This window comes from Oppia nitens, unplaced genomic scaffold (assembly GCF_028296485.1).
Source record: "Oppia nitens isolate AA-2021 unplaced genomic scaffold, nextdenovo-longstitch-racon4-pilon3 scaffold1_pilon_pilon_pilon, whole genome shotgun sequence".
Classification (NCBI taxonomy): Eukaryota; Metazoa; Arthropoda; class Arachnida; order Sarcoptiformes; family Oppiidae; genus Oppia; species Oppia nitens.
Window position 1 is genome coordinate 11,124,502 of NW_026533199.1, and position 13,842 is coordinate 11,138,343.

At 28.3% G+C, this 13,842-nt stretch overlaps 4 protein-coding genes across 4 annotated transcripts; all 4 read left to right on the forward strand.

The window, feature by feature from the left end:
• The first annotated feature begins 3,208 nt into the window (after positions 1-3,208).
• Positions 3,209-4,645, forward strand: LOC128951451 (uncharacterized UDP-glucosyltransferase YdhE-like). The gene is made up of 2 exons (XM_054296697.1): positions 3,209-3,741; positions 3,843-4,645. The coding sequence occupies exon 2, from the start codon at positions 3,905-3,907 to the stop codon at positions 4,643-4,645; it is 741 nt and encodes a 246-aa protein (XP_054152672.1). The 5' UTR covers positions 3,209-3,741; positions 3,843-3,904.
• Positions 4,646-5,587: 942 nt separating this feature from the next.
• Positions 5,588-7,256, forward strand: LOC128951452 (uncharacterized). The gene is made up of 3 exons (XM_054296698.1): positions 5,588-6,080; positions 6,181-6,915; positions 7,243-7,256. The coding sequence occupies exons 1-3, from the start codon at positions 5,588-5,590 to the stop codon at positions 7,254-7,256; spliced, it is 1,242 nt and encodes a 413-aa protein (XP_054152673.1).
• Positions 7,257-8,420: 1,164 nt separating this feature from the next.
• LOC128951453 (uncharacterized) lies at positions 8,421-9,979 on the forward strand. The gene is made up of 3 exons (XM_054296700.1): positions 8,421-8,976; positions 9,060-9,880; positions 9,923-9,979. Exons 1-3 carry the CDS (start codon positions 8,472-8,474, stop codon positions 9,977-9,979), a joined length of 1,383 nt encoding a protein of 460 aa, XP_054152675.1. The 5' UTR covers positions 8,421-8,471.
• Positions 9,980-12,109: 2,130 nt separating this feature from the next.
• Positions 12,110-13,784, forward strand: LOC128951454 (NDP-glycosyltransferase YjiC-like; the record flags this gene model as incomplete). Its single annotated transcript, XM_054296701.1, has 3 exons — positions 12,110-12,172; positions 12,435-12,912; positions 12,973-13,784. Coding segments are annotated over 3 exons (1,353 nt in total), but the record flags the coding sequence as incomplete, so codon positions are not given.
• Positions 13,785-13,842: the final 58 nt, after the last annotated feature.

Here is a 13,842-nt window from a genome sequence, read left to right on the forward strand (position 1 = left end):
CTGTGTAAAATATTTGTAATTAGTTGTAATTTCTTAAAATGATTATATAATAACTTACATGAAATGAGTAGATTAGGTTTGTGATCATAAAAACCATTATTTTGAGCTATCTGTTCACTTTCAATATCAAAACAAACTATTAGTTTGTTTTCTTTGTCTTCTTTTTCCAGTTTTTCTATATCCAAAGGTTTTATATAACAAAAATGCGGTGTTTCTTTGTAATACACACTACATTTTGTACATTTTAGTTGATAGCAAACATGTTTTGCTCTTCTATGAGTTGAGTATTCAACATTACAAGTACTACATATTTTTGATTTTACTTTGCAGATATTGTGAGCTTTGTGATTATGATAACATTTATCATTTGCGTAACTACGATTGCATAAATCGCAGTCTACTTTATCACTGTTAACGTCACACTTTGGATATGTTGAGCAGTAGTTGCACACATATTTACATGAATGATTTATTTTCTGATGTTTTGTTAAGCAATACTTACACAGATCAGATATTTGTGTGTAAGCATTGATGTCTTTAATAAAATTATAATGTCCAGTGTTTTTACCGTAGTCGATGTGCTCCATAAATAATTTGTTGGGAAAATCTATAGAGCCTTGAAATAGATAATTGTCGACATTTGATGAGTCGACAATTATCAACTGTAATCCACTTGAACCATCAGTTAATTTAATAGTGCTGAGATACTCCTGCATTTGATTCCAATGTTTTTCTCCAAAAGGTTTGTTGAAATCAAGACCGGCCAAATTACACAGCTTTTCCGATTCTTCTTTTTGATATTTGTCGGAATTATTGTTAGCAGTAATTTTTCTCCACCTACTGTTTCCTCGAAGTGTTTGATTAGTAAAACTTTCGACAAACCACATAACACCAACCCAAACAGCTCTATAACCGCAACCGACATCTGAAATTATATGAATAAATATATTTGTAAATATTATAAAAATAAATATATAATCTTTTAAATACCATTTTTGTTATCAATCCTAACAATGCATTTTATACGTTTACTCCTTTCATCTGAAGTTTCTGGTGGTAAATGTCTTTTGTTTTTCATATTAGGTCCTGATCCCTGTGGTGCTTCAGTTACATAGATTTTCATTTTAAATACAGAAAGTAAAAACTCTGTATTAGATTGTATTAGTCCAAAGATTTTGTTGGCAAACTCATGTTTATCAAATTGTGAGATTGCTTTTCCACCCATATATAATGGTTTATTCAAGCCCTGTGCTTCAATTATCACACTATAATAATCGCCAACATTGTGGTTACGGAATGCCGGTCGCACCAATGACTCATACATCTCATCAATTTGATCATTTAATTGAAGTAAATTATCAATTGAACCCAAATTGTGTTGAAAGCGGATGTCTTTACGGTGTTCTTGCCGTTTAAATTTAATGTATGAATGAGATGACTCATTCAATACATGAAACTTGACCAATTGTTTAACTAAACAAAAATTTTAATTATAATAATTGCATAATAAGTTATTTAATTTTTAATACATACCTGTATTGTCATTGTTGTCATTGTTGTCATTGTTGTCATTGTTGTCATTGTTGTCATTGTCGTCATTGTCGTCATTGTCATTGTTGTCATTGTCGTTGTTGTCGTTGTTGTCGTTGTTGTCGTTGTTGTCGTTGTTGTCGTTGTTGTCGTTGTTGTCGTTGTTGTCGTTGTTGTCGTTGTTGTCGTTGTTGTCGTTGTTGTCGTTGTTGTCGTTGTTGTCGTTGTTGTCGTTGTTGTCGTTGTTGTCGTTGTTGTCGTTGTTGTAGTTGTTGTCATTGTTGTCATTGTCATTGTCGTTGTTGTCATTGACAGGTATGTAGTCGGGAGGTGTGTCCATAAGTGAGTCCTGACTTTCCATATACGACTCATCAGCACCAGCACCATCTTGTACTGGTAAACCATAATTATTGTTTACCAATAAATCGAGATTTACGTAGAAATCATCGCTAAACTCATCGGTAAACATGTCATTCATTGGCTCGTTGAAGTTAGGTATTTCGTCATTCATTGGCTCTCTAGGGTCTGGAATTGCGTCATCCATAGATACCACCATTGACTCGACCATAGGGACCGCCAATGACTCGACTATAGGAACCTCCGACTCGACCATAGATACCGGCATTGTCTCGACCATAGGGACTTCCGTCTCGACCATTGGCTCCGGGATAGCTTTGTTGTTGTCCATTGCGTTGAATTGATCGATAAAAATAATAGTTGAAATACTGAAAAGTATACTTTTATAAAATTTGTTAAAATATTAGATTTTATAAAATAATATATTATTTTATAATTAATTAATAAAAATAATTTTTTATTTTTATTAATTAATTATTATTTATTAAATTTTCTGAATATTTTTCTATTTATTTTTTCTATTTATTTATTTTAAAAGAAAAATATTTTTCTAAATATTTTTTGAAGTTTTTTTTTGAAGTTTTTTTTTGAAAAGTTTTTTTTAAACAGTTTTTTTTTGAAAATTTTTTTTGAAAAGTTTTTTGAAAAGTTTTTTTATTGAAAAATTTTTTTTGAAAATTTTTTTTTTTGAAGTTTTTTTTTTGAAAAAGTTTTTTTTTTTGAAGTTTTTTTTGAAAAGTTTTTTTTTTGTAGTTTTTTTTGAAAAGTTTTTTTTTTGTAGTTTTTTTTTTAAAAGTTTTTTTTTGAAAATATTTTTTTTTTGAAAAGTTTTTTTTTTTTAGAAAAGTTTTTTTTAAAAGTTTTTTTGAAAATATTTTTTTTGAAAATATTTTTTTTGAAAATATTTTTTTTGTAAAGTTTTTTTTTTGAAGTTTTTTTTTGAAAAGTTTTTAAAAAAAAAAATTTTTTTGTGCTTACTTTATTTTTTTATATAAATAATCACAAATTATAAATTCAAGACTCAGTTATACACTGATATCTTCCACTGGCGAGTTAATTTGATGTATGTTTGAATACAATGCTAGCCTCAATCCAATGTATTCCGTACTACAGTCTATAAGACACTAATTTGTTAATTTGACCGCTTATTTGTTAATTTTTCATAATTATTTTTTTTATTAGCTTAAACTACACATTTTTAAGCATCTTTTAAGAATAAAAAATTTTAATTTTAATTACAATTAAAAAAGTTATTAACAATTTAAGTTAATTAATATATACAGTATATGTATTACTATTGCTATACAGTGTGTACATACTATTTCAATACAGTGATGTCATTATATTACATGTATTGTATGCAATAGTTAATGTTAGTTCGGGTAGTTGGTCAGTTCGGGTAGTTGATCAGTTCGGTTAGTTGGTTAGTTCGGTAAGTTGGTCAGTTCGGTAAGTTAACCAGTTCGGGTAGGTGGCCAGTTCAGGTATGTGGTCACTTCGGGTGGTTGGTCAGTTTGGGTATTTGGTCAGTACGGGTGGTTGGTCAGTTCGGGTATTTGGTCAGTTCGGGTAGTTGGTCATCAGTACGGGTAGTTGGTCAGGTTAGGTTCGGGTAAGGTTCAGGTAGAGGTAGTGGTGACGTCATTGGTGTAGTACACTTAGGTTAGGTTAGGTGGAGTCACGTGATCTCCGTCACCTATTCTCCGTCATACTGTTATATGGGGGAAAGCACTGTGCTTTCCCCTTCCGTCACCCTTATGTCGTAACTACTATCGGGAATCCCGTGGGTAATAGTATGCAGTTGTAATCCGTTAACGTTTATACGGGACAATAGAACACCACCAGCTTTTTCGGGTAATATATATATATATAATTGTATTATTTATTTGTTTTTCTTTACATAAATTAAATTATAAAATTTTTATTTTGTTTTTAAAAAAATACCCAATCAATAGGTTATCCGACAACTGGTCCGATCAATGAGTGGCAAACATTTACTAATGTATATAAAGAAGGAATGCAAGAGTCGTGGGAAATGATGAATGACGATGAAGTGGCCAATGGTTTACCGCCTTTAAAGGAAATGTCATATATTAATAATTCAAAATATCTGAATATATACGGCTATCCATTGGAATTAGATTATCAAGATATTAGACCATTGCCTGAAAATTGGTATCGTTTTGATAATTTTATGAGAAGCGATCAGCATTTGCCGTTTGAATTACCGGAACAATTGAGGGACAAACCGGGAAAACTCATATATTTTTCATTGGGTTCTATGGGCGGCACAGATGTCGATAACATGAAACGCTTAGTCGGTATACTTGCAAAATCTAAGCACAGATTTATTGTATCGAAAGGACCGTTAGGTGATGAGTACGATCTACCGGACAATATGTGGGGTCAGCCAAGTGTAGCACAAGTCAATGTCTTGCCATTAGTTGATTTGGTTATAACTCACGGCGGAAACAATACTATTACCGAAACGTTTTCATTTGGAAAGCCTATGATAGTTATGCCACTGTTTGGCGATCAGTTCGATAACGCACAGAGAGTTCAAGAGAAAGGATTTGGTATACGACTCGATGCCTACAAGTGCTCTGAAGAGGAACTATTGACAGCTATTGAAAGTCTAATTGAAGACAATATTTTAGCTGAAAAGATGCAAAAAATATCACAACAAATTTTTGCGGAAAATAGTTTAATAAAATTACCTCAAATTTTGGAAAATTTAGTCAAAACATATGTTAACTAAACACTCTTTTATAATTAAGTATTTACTGTATATTATTAAGTAAAAACTATATTATTATTAATTATATAATTTTTATTAATTAAGTTTATTTAATTATTGTGTATGTATATTGAATTTTATTGAATTTTAATTTTTAAATGCTTGATTAATTGAAATAAAATGTAATAATCGTATACATTAAAAATACATTTATTTTAGTGCATTAAACTGTTTTTTTAATTCAAAATAAACTTAGATATATAAGTAAAATAAATATATTAACCATTATATATGATAAATGTAAACTTATCAATTTATCAATAATAATATACCGGTATATAATCATTATAAAAAAAATATTTACAGTAATACATTTCGTATACATGTTTAATTGCATACTAATTAATTATCAATAAATTACTTCATTGTTAGTTAATACTGTATTACTTAATATAGATTTATTTTTATATTTAAAAAGTATATGACATACAAAATTTTATATTAATCGATATACAATTAACTACAAAGTTATTTTATTATAAAACTATATTAATTTTGTCTTTAATATGTTAAACTAACTAAATCAAAATGTTATAGTTTGGTACATTGAAGACAAATTTATTTTAGTGACGTTAAATTAAACTAATGTTTTAATTATTGTATACTGTATTATCATATTGAAGATAACAATAATGATTATACTTTATAATATAAAATAAATGTAAACTTCAAATATAAAGTAATAACATCAAGATATCAATAAAAATCAGTAAATATTAGTACATTAGGTTTAATACTATAATATAGGTATATAATAATTAGCAAATAAAATACAATTTAAATTATAGATATACTATACAGTATATAAAGAAAAATATAAATTCTTAAAACAGTGGCTTATTATATTTTAAATTAATAATTTTTTTAAGTGTATAATAATTAATTAATTATTTTTGAAAAATAATGACAAAATTAAAAGTACTATTTATGCCAGTTGACGGTACGGGACATGTAAATGCGGCCATAGCTATGGCACAGGTGCTGATCAAAGCAGGACACGAGTGTACATTTGGCATATGTGATCAATGGAGGGGTAAACTGGAGCCGTACGGTATCCGAGAGATATTGTGGTCAATGAAAGATCGTGAAAATGCTGACGAATCGGCCGCCAAATACTGGGGACTGTTTCTGAAAGAAAAAGGTATACTTGGACCGGAAGGTCCACTGGAAAAGTCGTTAATTATGTTAAAAGATCAGAAAGCAGTGATCGAAATGCAACAGGAAATCAACAAAAATGCTGAACAAACTATACGTGAGGTTCGACCCGATATCATACTAGTCGATCAAATGGTTTCGCTATTATCTGTTATGAAATCAGGAATCCCGTGGGTATTAGTATGTAGTTGTAATCCATTAGCGTTTATACGGGACGACAGAACACCGCCAGCTTTTTCTGGTAAAAAAATAAAATAAGTCTATTTAATTAAATTTTTTATAATATTTATACTAATAAATATTAGTTAATAATTGTTAAATTTTTAAATAATAATTAATAGGTTTACCCATAACTGGATCCATCAGTGAGTGGCAGACATTTAAAAATGTATATAAAGAAGGAATGCAAGAGTCGTGGAAAATATTGAATGACATTGAAGTGGCCAATGGTTTGCCGGCTTTAAAGGAAATGTCATATATTAATGATTCAAAATATCTTAATATATATGATTATCCGTTGGAATTGGATTATCTGGACATAAGACCACTGCCCGACAATTGGTATCGTTTTGATAATTTTATGAGAAGTGAACAACATTTGCCGTTTGAAATACCGCAACAATTGTGGTACAAACCGGGAAAACTGATATATTTTTCATTGGGCTCTATGGGCGGCACAGATGTTGATAATATGAAACGCTTAGTCGGTATACTTGCAAAATCTAAGCACAGATTTATTGTATCGAAAGGACCGTTAGGTGATGAGTACGATCTACCAGACAATATGTGGGGTCAGCCAAGTGTACCGCAAACACAAGTCCTGCCATTAGTTGATTTGGTTATAACTCACGGCGGAAACAATACTATTACCGAAACGTTTTCATTTGGCAAACCTATGATAGTTATGCCTCTGTTTGCCGATCAGTTCGATAACGCACAGAGAGTCCATGAAAAAGGATATGGTATACGACTCGATGCCTACAAGTGCTCTGAAGAGCAACTATTGACAACTATTGAAAGTCTAGTTAATGACAATATATTATCTGAAAAATTGAAAAAAATATCACAAAGAATTCGTACGAAAAATAGTTTAACAAAATTACCGAAAATTATTGAGAATTTGATTGAAAATTTTAATACAAATAATTTGTAATTAATTTTATAATACATTTTTTTCATAACTTTTTAATTATTTCTTGATTTTTACTGAATATTGTTTATAAAGTTATATCTAAGTTGTTTAGTACAGTGAGGGGACCCTAAATTGTAACGACTTTTTAGCAATTTTTGAAAAAGTTATAGAAATAATGTTGAAAATTATTTTATAAAACAGTAAAGCAATGCTTTAAGTTTATTATGATATATAATTTATTGGTGTAAAAATGTTTTTGAAAATATTATAGCCATCAGACGTTGATGACTACATCCTATACCTTTCCAGTCGATATTTTCATATTTGATGATAAATAAAGAATTGTAAAATATTTAACTAAATAAAAGTATGCAAAAGTGAAGCATATATATGTAGTATATTGATATTTAAAACAAAAAATAATAAAAAAATTTACTAAAATCTATGTTTTACCCATTAAACCGCGCGTTTGTCATGTAAAAAATCAACAAAATTTCAGATTTTATGGTCGTTTTCAATTATGGTATTAGAATTAATTAAAGTTAAGCTTAAATTTAAAATCAATTCATTTTAATATTTAACTGTTTGTTTGTCATAAATATATAAAAATATTTACTTATTTACCCGAAAAATTATCATAAAATGGTTTACATATATAGGCTTTTTAAGTAATATCAGGGCTCTGGAAAGTTATAAAAAATGAGTTGAAGAGTTTACGCTAATAAGTCATTCAAAACAATTATTTTCATTGAAAAAACAGTACAGACTTGTTGTCAAGTATATGGGTTATCATATTAAAAACATTTGATTTATAAAATATTTTCATAAATTACTTAAATTATTAATTAAAATCGTTACAATTTAGGGTCCCCTCACTGTAGTTAAAAATTTTGTTTATGTATTCACTACTTTTGAATATTTTATATTTTAATTTTATTATATTAAAAATTTTAAAATATTGTTTATGTTTATTCATATAATATAAGTATAACTATAATATTTAGATTTAATTTCTAAAAATGGTTTTATTTTTTATAAGAAAAAAATTAGAAAATAATATGTAATAATTTAAAAACTATACTATGAATACAAAATATAAACTTTTAATTGTATTTATTATTTGATATTAGTCTTATATGTTTAATTAAAATACTATTAATTTATACATTTGTTTAGTTATAATTATTTGTAATTTTTGAATTGCATTATATTTATCTATCAATTAACTACTTATTTTGATATTATATAGATTATATTATCAGCAAAACATAGTAATTGATAATAAAGTGCATTTTATTACAAAATTTTAGTACAATTTATAGCACATTTTATGTTACTTACTTTTTTATAAAGATAAATTTTGATTAGCCAATCTAATAATGATAATAATAACATTAATAATTGATTTACTATATAAATAGCAGCTTAAATATTAATAATTATAAATTTCAAACATTAAAAAACAATTTTTAGTGTTGTTTCAAAAATATAAACTAAATAATGTCTAAAACAAACAATAAATTAAAAGTACTGTTTATACCGATCGACGGCGTGGGTCACGTAAATGCGGCCATAGCTATGGCACAGGTATTGATCAAATCTGGACACGAGTGTACGTTTGCAATATGTGATCAATGGAGAGGTAAACTGGAGCCGTACGGTATCCGAGAGATACTGTGGTCGATAAAAAATCGTGAAAATGCTGACGAATCGGCCGCCAAATACTGGGGACTGTTTCTGAAAGAAAAAGGTTTTCTCGGACCGGGAGATGCTCTGGAAAAAGCAGTAACAGAGGTCCGGGAGGCTAAAGATTTCTACGAAAATCAACACCTAATTGATGATAAAGCCAGACAAGCAATACTAGATGTTCAACCAGATGTTATACTATGCGATCAATTTTCATCACTATTTTCGGTACTGAAATCAGGTATTCCGTGGGTATTGGTATGCAGTTGTAATCCGTTAGCCCTATTGCATGACAATAGGACACCACCGGCTTATTCAGGTTAGTATGAATTCATAAATAATACATATTTTTTTAAAAATAAACTTTTACTACATTTTTCTAAGTTTTATAACTAAATATAGGATTACCGATAACGGGTCCCATTAGTGAGTGGCAAACGTTTAGAAATGTTTTTAAAGATGCTATGAAAGAGTTATGGGATAAACTAAATGCCATTGAAGTGGTCAATGGATTCCCGCCATTAAAAGAAAATTCATTAATTAATGATTCAAAATATCTCAATATATACGGCTTTCCACAGGAATTGGATTATCTAGACGTCCGTCCACTGCCAGACAATTGGTATAGTTTTGATAATTTTCTAAGAAGTGAACAACATTTGCCATTTGAAATACCGGAACAATTGCGGGACAAACCGGGAAAACTCATATATTTTTCATTGGGATCTATGGGCGGCACAGATGTTGATAATATGAAACGCTTGGTCGGTATACTTGCAAAATCTCAGCACAGGTTTATTGTATCAAAAGGACCGTTAGGTGATGAGTACGATCTACCGGACAATATGTGGGGTCAGCCAAGTGTAGCGCAAACACAAGTCTTGCCATTAGTTGATTTGGTTATAACTCACGGCGGAAACAATACTATTACCGAAACATTTTCATTTGGAAAGCCTATGATAGTTATGCCTCTGTTTGGCGATCAGTACGATAACGCACAGAGAATCCATGAAAAAGGTTATGGTATACGACTCGATGCCTACAAGTGCTCTGAAGAGGAATTGTTAACAGCTATTGAAAATCTATTGAACAATAAACTGTTGTCTGAAAAATTGGCTAAAATATCGAAACGAATTCTTACTGAAAACAGTTTAACAAAATTACCTCAACTTTTAGAAAATTTAGTTAAAAATAATAGTTTGAGTATTAATTTTTATAATAAAATTGACGAACAAATTATTAGTTAGATATTAATAAATATAGATATTCATGAAAACATGTCATTAATTAAATTAATATTATTTATAATTTTTTTTATTTAACAAAAATTATCGATTTTTATATGTTATTTGTTTATATCATAATTTTAGTGATTATTATAATAATATTATTTGCATTTAAAGATAAATGTTTTTTAAAAATATTATTTTTAATGTGGCGTTATTTTGTCTTTTAATAAATTTAAGACATTGTAAGATAAATATAAAATTTGTAATGTATTTAATAATTTTTTTTAATTTACTAAAATGTATAATAGAAAGTATTTTATTTTGCTATTTCCTAATTATAATTATATTCGCATAAAGATAATGTTTTTTTATATTTATTATGTAACGATATTTTTATCTATTATTAGTATGATTTGCCGGATAATATGTGGGGTGAGATTAGTTGTATCTCAAGTCAATGTCTATCCATTAGTTGATTTGGTTATAACTAACGGCGGAAACAATACTATTACCGAAACGTTTTCATATTGCAAACCTATGATAGTTTTGCCACTGTTTGGCGATCAGTTCGATAACGCACAGAGAGTTCAAGAGAAAGGATTTGGTATACGACTCGATGCCTACAAGTGCTCTGAAGACGAACTATTGACTTCTATTGAAAATCTATTAAATAATAAAACTTTTAATTGAAAATTTGCGAAAAATATCGCAAAGAATTCATGCGGAAAACAGTTTTAAAAAATTTAGTTGAAAAATATGTTTCAACTAATAATAATAATGATTATAATTTTAAAGATAAAAATATTAAAAAAAAATTAAATTTTATTAGTAATTAATTTAATATTATGCCTAATTGGATAAACCATTGTTAGCATATATCTTCTATAATTTAATATAATAGTTTTGTCTGTTTGTTTGTTTGTTTGTTTGTTTGTTTGTTTGTTTGTTTGTTTGTTTGTTTTTTTGTTTGTTTGTATGTGTGCACACTTCCTCAACAACCATTTTTTAATTCAAAGCTAAAAATATATTGTTATATTTTCAATTTTAATTTAAAGCAATGTTATTTCTATGGGAAATTTTAAATGATTATTGAGCTCAGGTAGGTTTTAGGGACAGGTAGGCAGGTGCTGTGTAATAACATATTGTTATATTGTATGAGTCTCAGGGCACCGGGAGCTAAGCTACCTGTGCTAAATTTTTGTAAAATTTTTTCAAATGCAAAAATTTTCAATTTTTATTAAAATTTTCAATTTTTATTGAAAGCAATGTAATTTCTATGAGAAATTTTAAATGTTTATTGAGCTCAGGTAGGTTTTAGGGACAGGTAGGCTGGTGTCGTGTAATTACACTTTACTATATTATATGAGTTACAGGGCACCGGGAGGTAAGCTACCTGTGCTAAATTTTTATAAAATTTTCTCAAATGCAAAAATTTTCTATTTGTGTTAAAATTTTTAATTTGAATTTAAAGCAATGTTATTTCTATGGAAAATTTTAAATGATTATTGAGCTCAGTTAGGCTTTATGGACAGGTAGGCAGGTGCTGTGTTATTACATTTTGCTATATTGTATGAATCACAGGGCACCGGGAGGTTAGTTAAAAGCGAAAAATTTTGTAATTTTTTTCAAATGCAAATTTTTTTCATAAAAATTATTAAACTTTTAAATTTTTATAAAATTATTTAAATATACATAAAAATCTAAAATTCTCAAGAGTTTAGACGTATTATTGTGTATTGATTATAAAGTTTTGTTACATTAGGTTAAGTAGTTTGTTATATAAAACAAATTAGGCAATCATTCGAATTACTTATAAGTATTTTAAAATTAGCAAAAGAATTGCACGACTATACATGTTGTGCGGGCAAAACTAGTATATATATATAATTTTTATAATTCATAAACATTTTTTTTGTATTATAAAACAAAAATTGTTTAAAAAATTTTAATAGTATAATATTAATAATATATAAATTTGAAAATAAAGTGCATTAGGAAACAGGAGTTTATAAGTGCAATCTATAACACATTATAAAGTTTATATTATAATTTGATAATAATAAAAAAAATTATCAGCTAAACACACTTACTGTACTTATAATTTAGGGTAAGTTATAAATTATATATAAATTTATATAACTTATAATATAATAATTTAAATAACCTTGTATAAGTATTACTACTACAGTATTATTATTGATTCACTTAAAATAAAATAAAATAAAAAAAATTATTTTCAATTTCAATGATGTACATTTTGATTTGATAATTAATTATATAATGCATGTACTGTATCAATAATTATTGCTGATTATACAGTATATAAATAGTTATTTAAAAAATATAAATTACTATATTATTGAATTTTATAAAAAAACAACAACACAAGTGTTTGTAAAGCTTTTTTAAAAGTGTTATAATTATAATAATTTATATTATTGTTTATTATTATTATTAAATATACATATATAATATAGTTAATTAATAAAAAAAATAAAAATCTACTATTTGATTTATTTACATAATAATAATGTCAAATAAAAAATTAAAAATATTATTTATACCGTTTGACGGGGCCGGACATGTAAACTCGGTCATAGCTATGTCACAGGTGCTGATGAAATCGGGACACAAATGTACAGTCGGTATCAATAATCTATGGAAGGGTAAAATGGAAACGTATGGCATCAGAGAGATACTGTGGTCGCAGGAAAATAGAAAAAATGCCGAATCGGGTGTCAAATACTGGGGACTGGGACTGATAGAGTCGGGTATTATTGGACCGGCCGATGCCTGGGAAAAGTTAGACATACATTTGAAATGGGCGGAAGCTTTCTATGAAAGTCAACATTTTATTGACGGCTTTGTTGAACAAGCAATACGTGATGTCGAACCCGACGTCATACTAGTCGATCAGTTTGGGACACTTATGTCGGTTATGAAATCGGGTATACCCTGGGTATTGGTATGCACTTGTAATCCGCTTTGTTATTTAGACGATGATAGGACACCACCGTTTTTTTCTGGTAAGTAGTAGTAGTTTTTATATTATTTTATTATTTTATTTTTAAAAAAATACATAATAGGATTACCAATAGCGGGTCCCATCAGTGAATGGCAAAGATTTAGAAATATATATAAAAAGGGAATTCAAGAATCATGGGATCGGATGAATGCATTGGAAATAGCAAACGGTTTTCCGCCCTTAAAGTTCCCAAAATATATCAACGATTCTAAATATCTTAATATATATGACTATCCATTGGAATTGGATTATCAAGACGTACGGCCACTACCAGACAATTGGTATCGTTTTGATAATTTTATGAGAAATGATCAACACTTGCCGTTTGAATTACCGAAACAATTGCGGGATAAACCGGGAAATCTCATATATTTTTCGTTGGGTTCAATGGGAGGCGCAGATGTTGATAACATGAAACGCTTAGTCGGTATACTTGCAAAATCTCAGCACAGGTTTATTGTATCGAAAGGACCGTTAGGTGATGAGTATGATTTACCTGATAATATGTGGGGTCAGCCAAGTGTACTACAAATCAATGTCTTGCCATTAGTTGATTTGGTTATAACTCACGGCGGAAACAATACTATTACTGAAACGTTTTCATTTGGCAAACCTATGATAGTTATGCCACTGTTTAGCGATCAGTACGATAACGCACAGAGAGTCGATGAAAAAGGTTATGGTATACGACTCGATGCCTACAAGTGCTCTGAAGAGGAACTATTGAGAGCTATTGAAAAACTATTAAATGATAATATTTTAACTGAAAAAATGCAAAAAATATCACAAAGAATTTGTTGGGAAAACAGTTTAACAAAATTACCTAAACTTTTGGAAAATTTAGTTGAAAAGTATGGTTCAAATAATAATTAATGTTATAATAATAATATTATTAAGAAAATAAATATTTAAAATTATAACACATTAGATA